The sequence below is a fragment of the Periophthalmus magnuspinnatus genome, chromosome 14 (genome assembly GCF_009829125.3).
Source record: "Periophthalmus magnuspinnatus isolate fPerMag1 chromosome 14, fPerMag1.2.pri, whole genome shotgun sequence".
Lineage (NCBI taxonomy): Eukaryota > Metazoa > Chordata > Actinopteri > Gobiiformes > Gobiidae > Periophthalmus > Periophthalmus magnuspinnatus.
Genome location: NC_047139.1, coordinates 778,722 through 801,639, shown reverse-complemented (window position 1 = coordinate 801,639; position 22,918 = coordinate 778,722). Strand labels below are relative to the sequence as shown.

The 22,918-nt window shown below is 47.6% G+C and overlaps 1 protein-coding gene across 1 annotated transcript; it reads right to left on the bottom strand.

The window, feature by feature from the left end:
- Positions 1-98: 98 nt before the first annotated feature.
- LOC117381526 (zinc finger protein 239-like) lies at positions 99-21,641 on the bottom strand. The gene is made up of 4 exons (XM_055226667.1): positions 21,501-21,641; positions 6,189-6,244; positions 4,572-5,108; positions 99-219 (listed from the first exon to the last, which is right to left on the bottom strand). The coding sequence occupies exons 1-4, from the start codon at positions 21,639-21,641 to the stop codon at positions 99-101; spliced, it is 855 nt and encodes a 284-aa protein (XP_055082642.1).
- Positions 21,642-22,918: the final 1,277 nt, after the last annotated feature.

Genomic DNA, 22,918 nt, shown 5'->3' with positions numbered 1-22,918 from the left:
TAGCTCCGGCGGGGCTGGTGAGTGTCGTGTCGATCCGGTTGGTGAGGGTGATGAGTGACCGTAGGTCGGAGGGTTCATCCGAGACACCAGCTCATCCTTTAGGTGCTCATTTCAGGCCCCCGCACGAAAACAGCCTGCAGAGTGCTGTCTGTCCAATCCACCTCTGCCGCGTGCGTCCAGAAGTCAATGGTGTAGTCCGCCACCGTCCTGGAGCCCTGGCTAAGAGTCAGTAGGTGGGACGAGGATGAGCGAGGACAGGGATGTTTACACGCGGACGTTCTGGCGCCGAGATGTAGTCTGCCGAGCCCTCAAGTACTCAGCAGAAAGGTGGCGGTGATTACGCTTGATGCGCTCCAGGTGCGTGCGGGAGAAGTCTTGAACTCCGCCCAGCTCCGGGCAGACAGGTCGGGGAGGGGTAGAGAGCACGGGAGGACAGGAACAAACGGGCGTCATGACACATAGGGAAGTGGCTCAAATAGTCCAATAGTCCAGGGTGAGAAGTGTCAGCTGCTCTACGGCCTGCTCCCCCCGAGTCCTGGAGACAGGTCCTGTAGAGATGGAAGGAGCAGCCAATCACCTTCTCAGCAGAGGCACAATGCGCTGCAGTCTCTGTCTGTCCCTGGCCCCAGTGAACCACACAGTGATGGAGGAGGTGAGGATGGACTCAGTGATGGCTGTGTAAAACTGCACCATCATCTGGACTGGCAGCTTGTGTTTCCTCAGCTGTCGCAGGTAAAACATCCTGTGCTGGGCTTTCTTGATGAGGGAGCTGATGGTCGGCTCCCACTTGAGATCCTGGGTGATGCAGGTGCCCAGGAAGTGGAAAGAGTCCACAGTGGTGATGGGGAAGTCCATCAGGGTGAGGGGAGGCAGGGGGGCTGTGACTTCCCTGAAGTCCACAATCATCTCCACTGTCTTCTGGGCGTTGAGCTCCAGGTTGTTGCTGCTGCACCAGGACACCAGCTGGTCCACCTCCCTCCTGTAGGCAGACTCATCGCCGTCCGAGATGAGTCCAATGAGGGTGGTGTCATCCGAGCGAGCTTGTCCTGGAGCAGAGCAGGGAGGATGGGGTTGAATGCAGAGCTGAAGTCCACAAACAGGATCCTGGCGTAGGTTCCCGGGGAGTCCAGATGCTGGAGGATGAAGTGAAGGGCCAGGTTAATGGCGTCGTCTACAGACCAATTGGCTCTGTAGTCAAACTGCAGAGGGTCCAGGAGGGGGGAGGTGAAGGACTTGAGGTGGTGCAGGACCAGGCGCTCAAATGATTCCTGACTACGGACGTTGGCGCCACAGGTTTGTAGTCATTAAGTCCAGTGATCCTGGGCTTCTTGGGGACAGGGACAATGGTGGACAGCTTGAAGCAGGCTGGGACGTGACATGACTCCAGGGAGGTGTTAAAAATGTCCGTGAAGACAGGAGCCAGTTCCTCAGCACAGTGTCACCGTAAGGGCCCAGGGCCTCACGGGAGTTTTGCTTCCTGAAAAGCTTAGTCATGACCTTCTCCAAAACTGTCAGGGCAGTGGGGGAGGAGGGGGGGGTCCGAGGTGGGTTTGGAGATAATGTCCATGATGGTGAGGGAGGAGGGGGAGGGGTGTGAAACTTCAAACCTCGTATAAAAGCCGTTTAACTTTTCTGCTAGTTGTTTGTTGTCCACGGCGGGAGGGGCTTTGGGCCTGTAGTTGGTGATTTGCCTAAGCCCTCTCCAGACAGAAGCAGAGTCGTTGGTGGAGAAATGCTGCTCCAGACGTGTATTGTATTTCGCTTTAGCCCTTTCCACCTCTTTGCTAAAAGCATACTTGCAACGCCTGTAGCCTTCACGATCTTCTGTCCTGAAAGCCATCTCCTTTTCCCTCCTCAGATGTCTCAGTGTGGGTGTGAACCAGGGTTTGTCATTGTGAAAAGTCACCCTGGTGCATGGTGGGACGATGCTGTCCTCACAGAACTGAATGTATGACGTCACAGTGTCTGTGTCCTCATCCAAACTGTCTGTGGCCTTCAACACATCCCAGTCTGTAGTGTCCAAACACGTGCGAAGCTCCTCCACAGCCTCACTGCTCCACTTCTTAGAAGTCCTCACAGCAGGTTTGGAGAGTCTCAGCCGTTGTTTGTCAGCAGGGATGAGGTGGAGAATAAAAAGGCCTACAGTTAATGAACAGATATTCCACGGCGGGAGAGCAGTGTTGGGAAATCACAGTCACATCCGTACACCAGGCGTTGTTGATGTAGAAACAGACACCTCCACCTTTCATCTTTCCCTCGGAGAGTCCCCGTCGTCTGTCCGTGCGGAGGAGCTGGAATCCCTCCAGATGAAGCGCGCAGTCCGGGATACGCTCGTTGAGCCATGTCTCAATGAAGCACAAGGCGCAAGAGGCTAAAAAGTCCTTGTTTCTCTTCATCAGCAGCGCCAGTCCGTCAGTCTTGTTGCTGAGTGAGCGAACTTTGGAGAGGAAAATCCCAGGTAAGAGCGTGCGAGTGCCGCTTTCCTCGTCTTCAGCGTCTCACTCTTTTGGCCAAAAAGTGAACTAAATCTACTGCAGGCACTAAAAAAAACTGTCAGTAGATCAGCCGGAGTCATTGTTCTGATGTGTAAGAGCTCTTCACTGGTGTAAGAGCATGCCGACACACGGTATACACACAAAAACAAACAACACACAGCACACCAAATCACCATGTGGCACCACCTTGAATTAGTTCACATGTGAGCAGTGTGGAAAGACATGGGCCAAGGCTTCAGCACTCAAAGTACGCTACAGAAGTCGCACAGGAGAAAGGTCAAACAGCTGTGACCAGTGTGGGAAGGAATTTAAACAATCTACTGACCTCCATTAACAAGAAAATCCACACTGGGGAAAAACCAAACATATGTGTCCAGTGTGAGAAAGCATTTTCTGAATAGACATGATAATTCACTCCTGGCATAGACAATATGAGTATGACCAGTGTGAAAAGGCTTTTACAAAACAGCAACTCTCCAGTCACTACTGAGCACACACAGGCGACAAACCATAAGACTGTGAGGAGTGGGAAGGCTTTCAGATCTGTGAGGAACCGTCTGAAACATGTCGACATTTTGCAGACTGAAGGCAGAGCTGCTGAGTCCGGATCATGTGAGGGTAAAGTCAGACTCAAAAAGCTGGAGATCAGGCTTCAGAGAATCCAGACTGTGGAGTTGAACTATCTGTAGGGTCAAAAAGTACAAATGCAAAAAGACATATTTTTAAAAGATTTTTTTTTTTATTTTCTTAATTGCATCTTTTCAGCTGAAGTTTTGTTTTGAATAATGAAAGACGACTCAGTAGCGCCACCTCAAAGGTTGATTTTCATGGGGCCAATGTAAAAATCATAGAACATGTCTGGACATGACAAAAATCCAATGGACCCCCATAAGCGGTTCACATATTCTTTACCAATTACAAACCAGAATTAACAAAAAAATTGTTACATTTCTGTGCAATCTCAGCGGGACTTTCATGTGCAGTTGCACCATGAAAAAAGACTAAAGGTGTACAACTGTTTATAGATAACATATTTTTGTAGTAATTGGTTGATAACCTTCCAAGTTCCTTTAATGATATTTTAGGTCTTGTTTAATTGGTCAGAGTAACACTTCTTTCTTGTAAACCAAACCTTAATGAATGCACATAGTTGTTTCTACATTTTGTATGAATATGAAAGGTAAGCAGGGTTTAATTGATAGAATTGAGGCTGATTTCATGGAGGGGCTTAGGGGTTTGTTGCCCTCTAAAAGTTGGGATTTGATTTGATAAAACATATGGGGATAGTGGACACCCCTGTCTGGTGCCCATGTGCAGTGTAAAGACCCATGAAATAACAATAAAGACGACCTTATGATTGCAGATCACTGTACATATGTTTTGGCTCAGTTTTCACTTTGACAATGCCCCACTCCCTCAGCCCTTCACACCTCTGCCTCAGCCCATCAGCCCACAGCTCCATGGACTAATCCACCCACTGACTGAAACTTCATGATCTTTATTATTATAATGTTGCCCTTTGTTTTGTGTAACAGCCTAATGTCTGTCTCTCATGTGAGATTTGAAAAGCTGCCCATTCTCAAATGCTCCTGTTTGGGCACTCTGGTCCAATCAGTAGAGTGTGGAGCGGTGGAGGGACAGTTGACCAACTACAGCAGCTGTGAAACGACCTGAGACTGAGAAGCAGCAGTGACTGGACACAGAAGAAGCTGCTCTATATGCAAGGCCTGAATTATAACTTTTCACTTTTAGTTCAAGGACTTCCAGAACATTCTGCCACTTGGCTTATTAGTCAATTGACAGATGTGACAGGACTTAGTTTGTTGACACATCCCTTTTTAAACATGGTCAAAGGAAATACCTCATGATTCTGTGATACATGTTCCTGACCCTAAGATGGACACACTGGTCATGAGAAATCTGCAAAACAGCACGAACTTCTCAGGCAGAACTACTTAAAAAAACAGGGTCACCATCAAAGACAGAGACGAGTGGGGCTGGGCCTAGTATAAAAAATGCTCTCGTCTCTTTTCCAAACATTACAGACATTCACGTCAACAACATTGAATGATTAACCTGTACGGCCGTTCTCCTGTGTGGATTCTCATATGTTGATGGAGGACTTGAGAATATTTAAATTGCTTGCCACACTGGTCACATTCAAATGGCTTCTCCCCTGAGTGGATTCTCATATGTGCCCTGAGTGCACCAGACTCTTTAAATTTATTTCCACACTGGTCACAGCTGTATGGCCGTTCTCCTGTGTGGATTCTCATATGTGCTTTAAGTGCACCAGACTGTTTAAAATCCTTCCCACACTGGTCACAGCTGTAGGGCCTTTCTCCTGTGTGGATTCTCATATGTGCTTTAAGTGCACCAGACTGTTTAAATTCGGTCCCACACTGGTCACAGCTGTAGGGCCGTTCTCCTGTGTGGATTCTCATATGTGCTTTAAGTGCACCAGACTCTTTAAATTTATTTCCACACTGGTCACAGCTGTACGGCCGTTCTCCTGTGTGAGTTCTGTAGTGTACTTTCAGTCTGGAGGATGTGGCCCACTTTTTTCCACACTGGTCACAGGTGAACGTCATTCTGTCGTAGGATCCTGTAGCTCTACAAACGAAAATAGATGTTACTGAAGTAAATGGACTAAATACTGTGTATTTTAATGTGGCCATGTAGTACAATCAATTTATTCTAGCTTCTAGTAGCTGTGACATCTCGTTGCTTTACCCTTACACCTGGGCCCAGTGTCCCTGCCAGAGTAAACATGGGCCACTCACTAATTAGGCCCTAGCCCCTACAGGGCAGTGTCAACATTGAGTCAATGGGCGAAGCACGCAGCGCGAAGCGCTCATGTCCCCAAACACACTCCTGGCATCGAGCCCTAGCCATCTTTATTACTGCTAAAATGAATGAAATCAATGGGAGGTCAATGGCGGACCCCAGACGTCATGGCGAATGACGGGCGCGCCAGCCTTCAAATTTTTCCCATTCATGGGAAAAATATTAGTTTTATGGAATAATGTGAAATTTGGTACCATGACTCTTCATGTCATTCTGTTTAAAAAAGTCAATGGGACCCATGTCATATTTTTCACTATGTTGCCATGGCGATGTGCGAAAGCGCCCAATTTCCGAATTTTCGTACATTTCAAAATCCTATGACGACTTATTCGCTTCATTGAGGAATGTGAAATTTGGCACAGTGATTCTTCAGGTCGTCCCCGTCAAAAAAGTCCAGGGGGCCAAGTTTGTATTTTGCACGGTGTTGCCATGGCGATGCCTGGAAAACCCATGTTTTTGCATTTTGTGCATCAGCACTTCCATTGTCTTTTGACTTGTTTGGTGAAAAGTGCAGCCCAAAGCCGCAATTAAAAAGGAACAAGTGGTGCGTCAGCGCCACCCACAGGGAGTGCTGGGTCGGCCGAGTGCGAAGCACGGCCCGCGAGGGCCGTTCGATGCCGCTTGCGGCTTTAATTTGTGTTGTCTTCTCTCCCTTCCTCAAGACACCAGAACGTATTGAATGACATTTTTGTAAAATGAAAAGACGTCTTAAGTCGTTCTCTAACTTTGTGGAGACTTTTTAAACCATGGGTCGTAACAGTGGCAAAAGTATGTCAAAATAATGTAACGTTTACAGGGGGATTTAAACATCTTTGACCCCACCTGGACGACACATATGATACTTACAGGAGCAGTGGCAGAGAGTTCTGGAAGTCCTTCAACCAAACAGTCAAAGTTATGGGCTAAAGCCTGACACATAGAGCAGCTTCTTCTGTGTCCAGTCACTGCCTCTTCTCCAAGAACAACATCCAACGAGAGGCGTCCAGCGCGCTCCAGGGTGTGAACGCACCGTGAAAAGTAACGTGAGCATTAGCATTAGCCCCGCTTAGCATTAGCCCCGCTTAGCATTAGCCCCGCTTAGCATTAGCCCCGCTTAGCATTAGCCCCGCTTAGCATTAGCTCCAACACAGTTCCTTTGAGTATCAGGCTGTAACTCGCCGCGGTCACAGTGGGATCTGCAGGTTGAGACACAAAACTCAGATATAGACAAATAAAACATGAAACTAAAGGTTTGAGGAGTCGTTCTCTGCGCTAGCATCGCTGCATCTACACACCCGTGCATCTGCTGTTTGTTTACTTCAATGACGTCACACTTCCGCTTGGGGCTACCGCGAAGTCTCGCGAGTTTTCGGGTTGCTATAGTAACGGAGCTTCAGGCAGAAAAAGCAAGTACAGAGAATAAAATGTGTTTAATCAGATTAAATGAACACATTTTATAGACTGGGTCATATGTGGGTCAAAGGTTAAATCTCCTGTAAATGTCACCTGTGATTTGACTTTTGACAAACAACTGAACAAGAAATATATATATATATATATATATATATATATATATATATATATATATATATATATATATATATATATATATATATATATATATATATATATAATTGTAGCTGTACATGATTTATACACAAAATACATAATAATAATAATAATAATAATAATAATAATAATAATAATAATAATAATAAAAACTGCGAGCAGTGATAAAGGCCCTCGCCACCCCTTGCAACCGCGGGGTACACGCCACCGTGAAGCTCCTGCGTTTCGTTCCCGCTTACTTCGCCCCTCCCCCCAAAATCACCGTCTCAATAATACTTCTGCTTTCATTCCAATGAGACCATTTATGACATTGTCACGCCCACACGGTTGGAAATAGAGGTATGGTGTCCATGACTTTTTTGTTCAGTATTTGAAGGCGGATGTCCATGCCAAATTTCAAATGTTTGTGACAAACAAATTTTTTTACGTGCTATTTAAAAACATGAAAGAGGGCGCTGTGGAGCAATGTAATCTTTGACATATGTAAATTGCATATCTATGCACTCAGATCAAGATTTTGAACAAAACGTATATTAATGCCGGAAAATAGGAAACTGCATGTTTGAGTTACGGGACATTGAAAACTTCAAAAAAACGTTTTTTTTTTTTTTTTGCAGGCTGGCCACACCCACATTTTATAATTTAGAAAAATCCAAGAGAGTAGCCTATAATCCCACATGGGACTAGTTCATTTTGACCAATTTGCAAGTTTCTTGAATGAAAATTAGAGGCATGAAAAATTCAAATGTGAGAGGTAAAATTTTGAAAAAATGGGGTTCCGCCCACAATGGCCGACTTCCTGTAGGGTTTAGGGTGGGGTCATAATATAATTTTTTACTTGTCTTAACATGTTCTATGTTTGTACCAAATTTCATTTGTCTACGATGAAAAAGGTCTCTCATTGACGTAATGTATTTTGATTTATGAGGTGGCGCTATTGAGTCATTTTGATACATAAATTTTTTTGCACATGAAAATACAACTTTTTTTGCCAATCTTGAATTTTAGGCCATAGTTTGATGAGTGTAGAGCATCTATTTAGTCTACAACAAAGTCCAGTACTGTGAACCCCATTCATTTCAATGACACATTTATTATGTTACCACGGTAACATAGTTGCAAATAGAGGTATGATCTCATTGACTTTTTTGATCAGTATGTCAAGGAGGATGTATGTGCAAAATTTCAAATGTTTATGTCAAACTTTGCAAAAAAAAATGCATTGGAGTTTTAGGGGGCGCTACCGAGACATTTTTCAAAATTTTTACACATTAAACACAGGTAAAAATAATAAATTTTTCACCAGTCTTGAATTTTGGGTGCAATAAAATTGACTTTATATTAACGTTCAGGGGGTCAAAAGTGGCTTCAATCCGGCACATATAATAATAATAATGGATTTTTTTTTTCCACCCATTATTTTTCTCCTAAACCATAACAGCTACAGTCATGTGACTTTCTCACATTGTGCCCCATCACAAATAAGGCCCCTGTGATTTTTTTTCTGAAGTCCACGACAAATCGTTTGTCTTCTACGAATTTTTGAAAATGAAATTTAAAGAGGGCGCTAGAGAGCCATTTTGTGAGAGAGTGCCTTGATTTGCATACCATTGCGTTCAGCTCACACATGTGCATAAACGCTGTATTAGCGTTTTCCCAACAAAAAAATGTGTGAAAGAGAAATATTTTATTGAAATTTTCCAAAAATTGTGATTTTGTTGAAAATTCACCCTGACCACACCCAAAGTCATAATCAAAATGTAATTGATAATCTTTAATCACACATGGGTTTAGTGGGATTTGGCCAAATTTGAAGTGTTTGTGATGAAAACTGTGCGAGAAAATATCCTGAATGTGAGGGTGTGCACTTTTGTCTTTCCCGGGTTTGATCCAATATGGCCGGCGTCCTGTACATTTTAGGGCGGGGCCATAATATCATTTTTGTCGTGTCCCGACATGTACTATTTTTTGATGGGAGTTTCAGATTTTTACTTTGACTTTTTTCCGAGTCGGGCTCCCATTGGCCCCATGAAAATCAAAGTTTGAGGTGGCGCTACCGAGTCGTCTTTCGTTATTTTTTCTCGGGGTCTTTTGTGACAATTAGAGCTCGTCGAGTTCTAATTTTTGACACCACTCACTGCCATGTCAGGGCGTGTTTACTACTTGATTTTTGCCATTTTCCATGCTCCAGACACGGTTTTGTGTCCCTCGCCGGGACGGAGTCCCAGGCTCGGGCCTAATAATTAAAACTGCAAGCAGTGATAAAGGCCCTCGCCAACCCTTGCGACCGTGGGATTTATGCCACCAGAAATAGCTGCTCTTTCATCCTTTGACTTTTCCATCCTACATACATTACTTCCAATATCATTGTATATGTCACAGTCATTGTATTTGTAGGATAATTGGGAAGTAGATGTGGAATGTACATTTGCTTATGGTTTTGTATCAAGGTCATTATGAGAATTCTTACAAGTTATTACGACTATATTGCTATAGTTACACTATACTACAGTAAGAACATGCCTTTTGCTGTATTATTCATGCAGTTAAGGCAAGCAAACAAAGTAATGGTTGGTTAATAAAAAGTAAGGTCATTGTTCTAAGTCTGTAATGTTTGTTAGTACCCCCTACTGAGTGTACTGCACACACATTCAGAATCAAGATTGTACTTGGCAGTTTGTGTGTGTTTTCTCTGCTGCTGTTTGTACACCTGGAGATGCTAGCAGTCTGATTCACAAGCACCCCCCCCCCCCCCCCCCCCCACACACACACACACACACACACAATGACTCTGACACACACTGTCTCCCCACTAATAACAGTACTTAGTTTGATATTTCTATTAGGTGTTATATCTGCAGAATCACAGTGGTCCAGATATATGTGTATATGTTTTATTCTTGTTCTGATGCAGTGTAACTTTGTGGCTTTTTCAGTTTTGCTACTTGTTCAAATAAGTAGGTAAATTCTATGTTTTATAATGATTTGTATGTGATTTTGATGAGGATCATTTCTTGTTTTTTGGTATATGTGTTTTTGACTACTCTAATGGAGTAATGATTTATGTGGTTTACTGTGCTGTATTTTCCAGCTAATTATTTCAATAATCTTACCTACATTGTTTTGTTGTTCGTTGTTACTGTGTCTAGTGTTTCCTCTGTGGGAGCTGTTTGCACCAGGAGTCGTTTGCACAATGGGCCTCTCATCAAACCATTATTTTGGAGTCAATACATTTGAGCTGTGTTTTTTTTAAAGTGAAATAAAACTCTTGAGGGGGATCTTTTTAGTAGTTCTAGTAGTTGTAGTAGTAGTAGTAGTAGTAGTAGTAGTAGTAGTAGTAGTAGTAGTAGCACTCTTATCTTTCTGACCGCACTCAGTTTATTCAGCTCAAATCCTTCACTTCTCATCCAGTCTCTATCTCCACAGGTGTTCCCCAGGGTTCTGTCCTCGGTCCCCTCCTATTCATCATCTATCTCCTCCCCCTTGGTCACATTTTCCAGAAACACCACCTCCACTTCCACTGCTATGCGGATGACACCCAGCTCTACCTCTCAAACCAAACTCATCCCTCCCTCCATCATCCCTCCCTCCATCATCCCTTCTTATCTGTATCGATGAAGTCAAATCCTGGTTCACCTCCAATTTTCTCAAACTCCTCACCTCCCCATCTCACATCCTACAGCACCTCCCCATCTCACATCCTACAGCACCTCCCCATCTCACATCCTACAGCAGTGGTCGGCAACGTCCGGCCCGCGGGAAAATGTTGGCCCTTTGCCAATTTATTTTGGCCCGCCAGAGGATTTTGGACTTTCTTCCGGCATTGATTCTTTAATACTGTCATGATCCGCTCCGTCTGCTCCACGTTTTTCCTCCTGTCCTGCTCGTTCCCTCCCTCACCTGCCGAGCTGGGCTGAGCTCCTGGCTCCTCCTGCGCGCACCTGCAGCTCATCAGCGCGATCACCACCACCTGCTGTGTATAAGAGGAGGCAGGACCAGACACTCAGGGCGAGATCATCTGCGTTTCTACACCCTGTTCAGTGCCGGTTCATCTTAGTTTCAGCCTCATCCCCGTTCGGTGCCGGATCGTATGTGCGTCTCCACCCAGCTTGCTGGACCGTCTCAGCACTCCCGGCTCAGCTCCGACCCTGCTTCCACCCTGCTTCCCAGCCCCGGTACTGTCTGTTTTATCTCTGCATTCCGCGACCCCGGACCCTGGTTAGCACTCTGCGTCCTGCCCTGGTGCTGCCCGCATCGTCATCTCCGCTGCGCTCCACGTTCCGCTCCTGGATCCTGGCCCGTGCCTCACCTCCTGCTCACCGCCGGATCAACCCTCGAACTGCACCATTTGTCATTTCTTTAATAAATACTGTAAATATTCCCCGAGTCTGCATCCTTTGGTCCGCTACACCCACCGTTACGACAAATACCAAGTTATGTGGGCACCGCTACGGGCATTCCACTGCCCATGGTGTGCATGTAACACAACATTAAAAGCAAACAATGAACTGGTGTGTACATACACCTTCACCAGTCAAAATCGTGGCTAACTGTTTTTGAACATCTGGTGAGGCAAGTGTGCAGACGGCGCGCAGCTCAAGGAATGTGCACCAGTTGCGCTATAGCCTTCTTGCACTTCTGTGGTTAGTTATTCAAAATTCCCTATTTTATTAAAATAAATCACTTAATCACAAAACTGTCAAAATACTCAGTTTGAAGATTTCTTTTAACCGGGGTGGGGACTTGCTTTTTGTCCGCATGTCAGGTTTTATTGTTCCCGACCTTTGCTCATGTTTGACACAACATAAATCCACTTAGCCATGTCAATTTTAAACATTTTTCATTTACGTTGTGATTTTATCACGATCCTTGCTGCACTTGGCATCATCCAAGTCCTACAGCTCTCCCACAGTGGTGCGTAAAGGTGCAGGTCATTACGGCACCAAATGCGGAGTAAGGAAGCCGTTAGTGCGGTATTACGCACGACTAAAAGCCTGTCGTAGTTTAACCTTCGAGGCAGAGCTAAATCGCAGTGATGGTCACAAGAAGACAGCGTGAGAAAAGAATTTTGATGGAGAGATTTGACGATAAGCAATAATTACGCAGCTTCCTGGTTCAAGTAACCGTCTTAGAAAGATTTTATCCTTGTTTAAATCCGCACATTTTAACCACAAAAGTATTAGTTTCAATTAATATCATGAGACAAAGACCTGAATAAATGAGGTAAAACCTTAAAGTGAAAAGTTTTTCATAGCTCTACCCGATACTGTGCGCCTTTAGTATCCATATTACCACGTTAAACAAAGGCATAATTCTTACCAAAACCATAATAAAAGGAGCAAAAGCTTTTGCCCGAGGATTTTTTAATTGGCTGTTTTAGGTGAGTTAAAATGCATGTAATTCATATTTATGTATTTATAAATATATATAAGCCAATACCTTTACCATCTGGCCCGCCACCTGTGGGCGCTGAAAAAAACTGGCCCGAAGCCAAGCGAAGTTGCCGACCCCTGTCCTACAGCACCACCCCATCTCACATCCTACAGCACCACCCCATCTCACAAGCACCTCCCCATCTAACATCCTACAGCACCTCCCCATCTCACAAGCACCTCCCCATCTAACATCCTACAGCACCTCCCCATCTCACATCCTACAGCACCTCCCCATCTCACATCCTACAGCACCTCCCCATCTCACATCCTACAGCACCACCCCATCTCACAAGCACCTCCCCATCTAACATCCTACAGCACCTCCCCATCTCACAAGCACCTCCCCATCTAACATCCTACAGCACCTCCCCATCTCACATCCTACAGCACCTCCCCATCTCACATCCTACAGCACCTCCCCATCTCACATCCTACAGCACCTCCCCATCTCACAAGCACCTCCCCATCTAACATCCTACAGCACCTCCCCATCTCACATCCTACAGCACCTCCCCATCTCACATCCTACAGCACCTCCCGATCTCACAAGCACCTCCCCATCTAACATCCTACAGCACCTCCCCATCTCACATCCTACAGCACCTCCCCATCTCACATCCTACAGCACCTCCCCATCTCACATCCTACAGCACCTCCCCATCTCACATCCTACAGCACCTCCCCATCTCACATCCTACAGCACCTCCCCATCTCACAAGCACCTCCCCATCTAACATCCTACAGCACCTCCCCATCTCACATCCTACAGCACCTCCCCATCTCACATCCTACAGCACCTCCCGATCTCACAAGCACCTCCCCATCTAACATCCTACAGCACCTCCCCATCTCACATCCTACAGCACCTCCCCATCTCACATCCTACAGCACCTCCCCATCTCACATCCTACAGCACCTCCCCATCTCACAAGCACCTCCCCATCTAACATCCTACAGCACCTCCCCATCTCACATCCTACAGCACCTCCCCATCTCACATCCTACAGCACCACCCCATCTCACAAGCACCTCCCCATCTAACATCCTACAGCACCTCCCCATCTCACAAGCACCTCCCCATCTAACATCCTACAGCACCTCCCCATCTCACATCCTACAGCACCTCCCCATCTCACATCCTACAGCACCTCCCCATCTCACATCCTACAGCACCTCCCCATCTCACAAGCACCTCCCCATCTAACATCCTACAGCACCTCCCCATCTCACATCCTACAGCACCTCCCCATCTCACATCCTACAGCACCTCCCGATCTCACAAGCACCTCCCCATCTAACATCCTACAGCACCTCCCCATCTCACATCCTACAGCACCTCCCCATCTCACATCCTACAGCACCTCCCCATCTCACAAGCACCTCCCCATCTAACATCCTACAGCACCTCCCCATCTCACATCCTACAGCACCTCCCCATCTCACATCCTACAGCACCTCCCCATCTCACAAGCACCTCCCCATCTCACATCCTACAGCACCTCCCCATCTCACATCCTACAGCACCTCCCCATCTCACATCCTACAGCACCTCCCCATCTCACAAGGACCTCCCCATCTAACATCCTACAGCACCTCCCCATCTCACATCCTACAGCACCTCCCCATCTCACATCCTACAGCACCTCCCCATCTCACATCCTACAGCACCTCCCCATCTCACAAGCACCTCCCCATCTCACATCCTACAGCACCTCCCCATCTCACATCCTACAGCACCTCCCCATCTCACATCCTACAGCACCTCCCCATCTCACAAGCACCTCCCCATCTAACATCCTACAGCACCTCCCCATCTCACATCCTACAGCACCTCCCCATCTCACATCCTACAGCACCTCCCCATCTCACAAGCACCTCCCCATCTAACATCCTACAGCACCTCCCCATCTCACATCCTACAGCACCTCCCCATCTCACATCCTACAGCACCTCCCGATCTCACAAGCACCTCCCCATCTAACATCCTACAGCACCTCCCCATCTCACATCCTACAGCACCTCCCCCATCTCACATCCTACAGCACCTCCCCATCTCACATCCTACAGCACCTCCCCATCTCACATCCTACAGCACCTCCCCATCTCACATCCTACAGCACCTCCCCATCTCACAAGCACCTCCCCATCTAACATCCTACAGCACCTCCCATCTCACATCCTACAGCACCTCCCCATCTCACATCCTACAAGCAACCTCCCGATCTCACAAGCACCTCCCCATCTAACATCCTACAGCACCTCCCCATCTCACATCCTACAGCACCTCCCCATCTCACATCCTACAGCACCTCCCCATCTCACATCCTACAGCACCTCCCATCTCACAAGCACCTCCCCATCTAACATCCTACAGCACCTCCCCATCTCACAAGCACCTCCCCATCTCACATCCTACAGCACCACCCCATCTCACAAGCACCTCCCCATCTAACATCCTACAGCACCTCCCCATCTCACAAGCACCTCCCCATCTAACATCCTACAGCACCTCCCCATCTCACATCCTACAGCACCTCCCCATCTCACATCCTACAGCACCTCCCCATCTCACATCCTACAGCACCTCCCCATCTCACAAGCACCTCCCCATCTAACATCCTACAGCACCTCCCATCTCACATCCTACAGCACCTCCCCATCTCACATCCTACAGCACCTCCCGATCTCACAAGCACCTCCCCATCTAACATCCTACAGCACCTCCCCATCTCACATCCTACAGCACCTCCCCATCTCACATCCTACAGCACCTCCCCATCTCACATCCTACAGCACCTCCCCATCTCACAAGCACCTCCCCATCTAACATCCTACAGCACCTCCCCATCTCACATCCTACAGCACCTCCCCATCTCACATCCTACAGCACCTCCCCATCTCACAAGCACCTCCCCATCTAACATCCTACAGCACCTCCCCATCTCACATCCTACAGCACCTCCCCATCTCACATCCTACAGCACCTCCCCATCTCACAAGGACCTCCCCATCTAACATCCTACAGCACCTCCCCATCTCACATCCTACAGCACCTCCCCATCTCACATCCTACAGCACCTCCCCATCTCACATCCTACAGCACCTCCCCATCTCACAAGCACCTCCCCATCTCACATCCTACAGCACCTCCCCATCTCACATCCTACAGCACCTCCCCATCTCACATCCTACAGCACCTCCCCATCTCACAAGCACCTCCCCATCTAACATCCTACAGCACCTCCCCATCTCACATCCTACAGCACCTCCCCATCTCACATCCTACAGCACCTCCCCATCTCACAAGCACCTCCCCATCTAACATCCTACAGCACCTCCCCATCTCACATCCTACAGCACCTCCCCATCTCACATCCTACAGCACCTCCCCATCTCACATCCTACAGCACCTCCCCATCTCACAAGCACCTCCCCATCTAACATCCTACAGCACCTCCCCATCTCACATCCTACAGCACCTCCCCATCTCACATCCTACAGCACCTCCCCATCTCACATCCTACAGCACCTCCCCATCTCACAAGCACCTCCCCATCTCACATCCTACAGCACCTCCCCATCTCACATCCTACAGCACCTCCCCATCTCACATCCTACAGCACCTCCCCATCTCACAAGCACCTCCCCATCTAACATCCTACAGCACCTCCCCATCTCACAAGCACCTCCCCATCTAACATCCTACAGCACCTCCCCATCTAACATCCTACAGCACCTCCCCATCTCACATCCTACAGCACCTCCCCATCTCACATCCTACAGCACCTCCCCATCTCACAAGCACCTCCCCATCTAACATCCTACAGCACCTCCCCATCTCACATCCTACAGCACCTCCCCATCTCACATCCTACAGCACCTCCCCATCTCACAAGCACCTCCCCATCTAACATCCTACAGCACCTCCCCATCTCACATCCTACAGCACCTCCCCATCTCACATCCTACAGCACCTCCCCATCTCACAAGCACCTCCCCATCTAACATCCTACAGCACCTCCCCATCTCACATCCTACAGCACCTCCCCATCTCACATCCTACAGCACCTCCCCATCTCACAAGCACCTCCCCATCTCACAAGCACCTCCCCATCTAACATCCTACAGCACCTCCCCATCTCACATCCTACAGCACCTCCCCATCTCACATCCTACAGCACCTCCCCATCTCACAAGCACCTCCCCATCTAACATCCTACAGCACCTCCCCATCTCACATCCTACAGCACCTCCCCATCTCACATCCTACAGCACCTCCCCCATCTCACATCCTACAGCACCTCCCCATCTCACAAGCACCTCCCCATCTAACATCCTACAGCACCTCCCCATCTCACATCCTACAGCACCTCCCCATCTCACATCCTACAGCACCTCCCCATCTCACAAGCACCTCCCCATCTAACATCCTACAGCACCTCCCCATCTCACATCCTACAGCACCTCCCCATCTCACATCCTACAGCACCTCCCGATCTCACAAGCACCTCCCCATCTAACATCCTACAGCACCTCCCCATCTCACATCCTACAGCACCTCCCCATCTCACATCCTACAGCACCTCCCCATCTCACATCCTACAGCACCTCCCCATCTCACAAGCACCTCCCCATCTAACATCCTACAGCACCTCCCCATCTCACATCCTACAGCACCTCCCCATCTCACATCCTACAGCACCTCCCCATCTCACAAGCACCTCCCCATCTAACATCCTACAGCACCTCCCCATCTCACATCCTACAGCACCTCCCCATCTCACATCCTACAGCACCTCCCCATCTCACAAGGACCTCCCCATCTAACATCCTACAGCACCTCCCCATCTCACATCCTACAGCACCTCCCCATCTCACATCCTACAGCACCTCCCCATCTCACATCCTACAGCACCTCCCCATCTCACAAGCACCTCCCCATCTCACATCCTACAGCACCTCCCCATCTCACATCCTACAGCACCTCCCCATCTCACAAGCACCTCCCCATCTAACATCCTACAGCACCTCCCCATCTCACATCCTACAGCACCTCCCCATCTCCCATCCTACAGCACCTCCCCATCTCACAAGCACCTCCCCATCTAACATCCTACAGCACCTCCCCATCTCACATCCTACAGCACCTCCCCATCTCACATCCTACAGCACCTCCCCATCTCACAAGGACCTCCCCATCTAACATCCTACAGCACCTCCCCATCTCACATCCTACAGCACCTCCCCATCTCACATCCTACAGCACCTCCCCATCTCACATCCTACAGCACCTCCCCATCTCACAAGCACCTCCCCATCTCACATCCTACAGCACCTCCCCATCTCACATCCTACAGCACCTCCCCATCTCACATCCTACAGCACCTCCCCATCTCACAAGCACCTCCCCATCTAACATCCTACAGCACCTCCCCATCTCACATCCTACAGCACCTCCCCATCTCACATCCTACAGCACCTCCCCATCTCACAAGCACCTCCCCATCTAACATCCTACAGCACCTCCCCATCTCACATCCTACAGCACCTCCCCATCTCACAAGCACCTCCCCATCTCACATCCTACAGCACCTCCCCATCTCACATCCAACGGCAACTCCCCATCTCACAAGCACCTCCCCATCTCACATCCTACAGCACCTCCCCATCTCATATCCTACAGCACCTCCCCATGTCACATCCTCCAGCACCTCCCCATCTCACATCCTCCAGCACCTCCCCATCTCACAAGCACCTCCCCATCTCACATCCTACAGCACCTCCCCATCTCACATCCTACAGCACCTCCCCATCTCACAAGCACCTCCCCATCTAACATCCTACAGCACCTCCCCATCTCAGATCCTACAGCACCTCCCCATCTCACATCCAACAGCAACTCCCCATCTCACATCCTCCAGCACCTCCCCATCTCACAAGCACCTCCCCATCTCACATCCTCCAGCACCTCCCCATCTCACAAGCACCTCCCCATCTCACATCCTCCAGCACCTCCCCATCTCACATCCTCCAGCACCTCCCCATCTCACAAGCACCTCCCCATCTCACATCCTCCAGCACCTCCCCATCTCACATCCTACAGCACCTCCCCATCTCACAAGCACCTCCCCATCTCACATCCAACAGCACCTCCCCATCTCACATCCTCCAGCACCTCCCCATCTCACAAGCACCTCCCCATCTCACATCCTACAGCACCTCCCCATCTCATATCCTCCAGCACTTCCCCATCTCACAAGCACCTCCCCATCTCACATCCTACAGCACCTCCCCATCTCACATCCTACAGCACCTCCCCATCTCACATCCTACAGCACCTCCCCATCTCACATCCTACAGCACCTCCCCATCTCACATCCTCCAGCACCTCCCCATCTCACATCCTACAGCACCTCCCCATCTCACAACCACCTCCCCATCTCACGTCCTACAGCACCTCCCCATCTCACACCACATCCAATATAAAATCCTGCTCCACACATTCAAAGCCATCCATAACCTTGCACCTCCACACCTCTCAGACCTCCTCCATAACCTTGCACCTCCACATCTCTCAGACCTCCTCCATAACCTCGTACCTCCACACCTCTCAGACCTCCTCCATAACCTCGCACCTCCACACCTCTCAGACCTCCTCCATATTGCCACACCCGCTCGCTCTCTCCTCTTCCTCTCTCCATCTCTCTGTTCCCTCAGCCCTGCTCATCACCGTGGGGAGCAGGGCCTTCAGCCGCTCTGCTCCTCAGCTCTGGAACTCTCTCCCCCCTGACCTTCCCCCTGACCTCCCCCCTGACCTCCCCCCTGACACAACACTGACACACTCTCACACTTCAAATCCAAACTCAAACCCACGTGTTCAGACTGACATGTTCTTTATAATCCACACCTGCCCTGTCCTTTTTCAATGTTTTTTATCTGAATGTTTTTAACTGTATGTTCATAAATGTTGATTTTAACCGTCTGTATATGTATATATTGTATGTACGGTGACCTTGAGTGCCCAGAAAGGCAGAGGGGCTTAGGGGTTTGTTGCCCTCTAAAAGTTGGGGTTTGATTTGATAAAACATATGGGGATAGTGGACACCCCTGTCTGGTGCCCATGTGCAGTGTAAAGACCCATGAAATAACAATAAAGACGACCTTATGATTGCAGATCACTGTAGATATGTTTTGGCTCAGTTTTCACTTTGACAATGCCCCACTCCCTCAGCCCTTCACACCTCTGCCTCAGCCCATCAGCCCACAGCTCCATGGACTAATCCACCCACTGACTGAAACTTCATGATCTTTATTATTATAATGTTGCCCTTTGTTTTGTGTAACAGCCTAATGTCTGTCTCTCATGTGAGATTTGAAAAGCTGCCCATTCTCAAATGCTCCTGTTTGGGCACTCTGGTCCAATCAGTAGAGTGTGGAGCGGTGGAGGGACAGTTGACCAACTACAGCAGCTGTGAAACGACCTGAGACTGAGAAGCAGCAGTGACTGGACACAGAAGAAGCTGCTCTATATGCAAGGCCTGAATTATAACTTTTCACTTTTAGTTCAAGGACTTCCAGAACATTCTGCCACTTGGCTTATTAGTCAATTGACAGATGTGACAGGACTTAGTTTGTTGACACATCCCTTTTTAAACATGGTCAAAGGAAATACCTCATGATTCTGTGATACATGTTCCTGACCCTAAGATGGACACACTGGTCATGAGAAATCTGCAAAACAGCACGAACTTCTCAGGCAGAACTACTTAAAAAAACAGGGTCACCATCAAAGACAGAGACGAGTGGGGCTGGGCCTAGTATTAAAAAATGCTCTCGTCTCTTTTCCAAACATTACAGACATTCACATCAACAACATTGAATGATTAACCTGTTTATATAAGAAAAGCTTGGTCTTTTTTAAACAGTTTGTGTGTGGTGTTTATATTTGTGGCATTTCTAAATTTCTTTGGTGCATATGAAAGACATAAGACATCAAAATCATGAAGTAAAACTTGGACTTTATGTTCACCTTTTTTATTTCACTTTTAACATATTTTTATCACAGTATTCACAAAAAAAAAATAAATAAATAAAAAATTGAGAGTCAAACAGAGTCAAACGCCACAGGCTGGAGTCTCTGAAGTCTGATCTCCAGCTTTTTGAGTCTGATTTTAGTCTCACATGATCCAGCGTCAGCAGCTCTGTCTCCTTTAGTGTGTTCAAGACATTGCACTTTCAGATGAGCAGGTTTTCTCAAAGTCCTCACAGATTTAAAATCCTTCCCACTCTCCTCACAGTCTTTTGGTTTGTCTCCTGTGTGCGTTCGGTAGTGACTGGAGAGTTGCTGTGATGTTCTAAAAGCCTTTTCACACTGGTCACACTGATATAGTCTGTGCCAGGTGTGAATTCTCATGTGTTTATTCAGACTGGATGAATCAGAAAACATTTTCTCACACTGGTCACATGTGTATGGTTTCTCTCCTGTGTGGAGTCTCATATGTACTTTGAGTGTACCAGAATTTTTAAATGTATTTCCACACTGGTCACATTTAAATGGTTTCTCTCCTGTGTGGATTCTCATATGTACCCTGAGTGCACCAGACGTTTTAAATTCACTTCCACACTGGTCACATTCAAATGGTTTCTCTCCTGTGTGGATTCTCATATGTACCCTGAGTGCACCAGACGTTTTAAATTCACTTCCACACTGGTCACATTTAAATGGTTTTTCTCCCGTGTGGATTCTCATATGTACTTTGAGTGTACCAGAATCTTTAAATTTATTTCCACACTGGTCACAGCTGTATGGCCTTTCTCCTGTGTGGATTCTCATATGTGATTTAAATGCACCAGCATATTTAAATTTCGTCCCACACTGGTCACAGCTGTATGGCCTTTCTCCTGTGTGGATTCTCATATGTGTTTTAAGTGTACTAGACTGTTTAAATTCCATCCCACACTGGTCACAGCTGTAGGGCCTTTCTCCTGTGTGGATTCTCATATGTGCTTTGAGTGCACCAGAATCTTTAAATTTATTTCCACACTGGTCACAGCTGTAGGGCCTTTCTCCTGTGTGGATTCTCATATGTGCTTTGAGTGCACCAGATTCTTTAAATTTATTTCCACACTGGTCACAGCTGTAGGGCCTTTCTCCTGTGTGGATTCTCATATGTACTTTGAGTGCACCAGATTCTTTAAATTTATTTCCACACTGGTCACAGCTGTATGGCCGTTCTCCTGTGTGAGTTCTGTAGTGTACTTTCAGTCTGGAGGATGTGGCCCACTTTTTTCCACACTGGTCACAGGTGAACGTCATTCTGTCGTAGGATCCTGTAGCTCTACAAAGGAAAATAGATGTTAATGAAGTAAATGGACTAAATACTGTGTATTTTAATGTGGCCATGTAGTACAATCAATTTATTCTAGTTTCTAGTAGCTGTGACATCTCGTTGCTTTACCCTTACACCTGGGCCCAGTGTCCCTGCCAGAGTAAACATGGGCCACTCACTAATTAGGCCCTAGCCCCTACAGGGCAGTGTCAACATTGAGTCAATGGGCGAAGCACGCAGCGCGAAGCGCTCATGTCCCCAAACACACTCCTGGCATCGAGCCCTATCCAAGCCCCTATGCCGCAGGCATGGGCCATCTTTATTACTGCTAAAATGAATGGAAATCAATGGGACGTCATGGCGAATGACGGGCGCGCCAACCTTCAAATTTTTCCCATTCATGGGAAAAATATTAGTTTTATGGAATAATGTGAAATTTGGTACCATGACTCTTCATGTCATTCTGTTTAAAAAAGTCAATGGGACCCATGTCATATTTTTCACTATGTTGCCATGGCGATGTGCGAAAGCGCCCAATTTCCGAATTTTCGTACATTTCAAAATCCTATAACGACTTATTCGCTTCATTGAGGAATGTGAAATTTGGCACAGTGATTCTTCAGGTCGTCCCCGTCAAAAAAGTCCAGGGGGCCAAGTTTGTATTTTGCACGGTGTTGCCATGGCGATGCCTGGAAAACCCATGTTTTTGCATTTTGTGCATCAGCACTTCCATTGTCTTTTGACTTGTTTGGTGAAAAGTGCAGCCCAAAGCCGCAATTAAAAAGGAACAAGTGGTGCGTCAGCGCCACCCACAGGGAGTGCTGGGTCGGCCGAGTGCGAAGCACGGCCCGCGAGGGCCGTTCGATGCCGCTTGCGGCTTTAATTTGTGTTGTCTTCTCTCCCTTCCTCAAGACACCAGAACTTATTGAATGACATTTTTGTAAAATGAAAAGACGTCTTAAGTCGTTCTCTAACTTTGTGGAGACTTTTTAAACCATGGGTCGTAACAGTGGCAAAAGTATGTCAAAATAATGTAACGTTTACAGGGGGATTTAAACATCTTTGACCCCACCTGGACGACACATATGATACTTACAGGAGCAGTGGCAGAGAGTTCTGGAAGTCCTTCAACCAAACAGTCAAAGTTATGGGCTAAAGCCTGACACATAGAGCAGCTTCTTCTGTGTCCAGTCACTGCCTCTTCTCCAAGAACAACATCCAACGAGAGGCGTCCAGCGCGCTCCAGGGTGTGAACGCACCGTGA

Excerpts from the sequence above, each read along its gene's own strand:
- LOC117381526 (XM_055226667.1), bottom strand. The coding sequence starts at position 21,641 with ATGACGTTCACCTGTGACCAGTGTGGAAAAAAGTGGGCCACATCCTCC. Across the intron at positions 5,109-6,188 it reads AACTCTCTGCCACTGCTCCT|AGCTACAGGATCCTACGACA; the intron begins GTAAGTATCATA and ends TTTCGTTTGTAG. Across the intron at positions 220-4,571 it reads ACAGGAGAACGGCCGTACAG|CCAGGGCTCCAGGACGGTGG; the intron begins GTTAATCATTCA and ends ACTGACTCTTAG.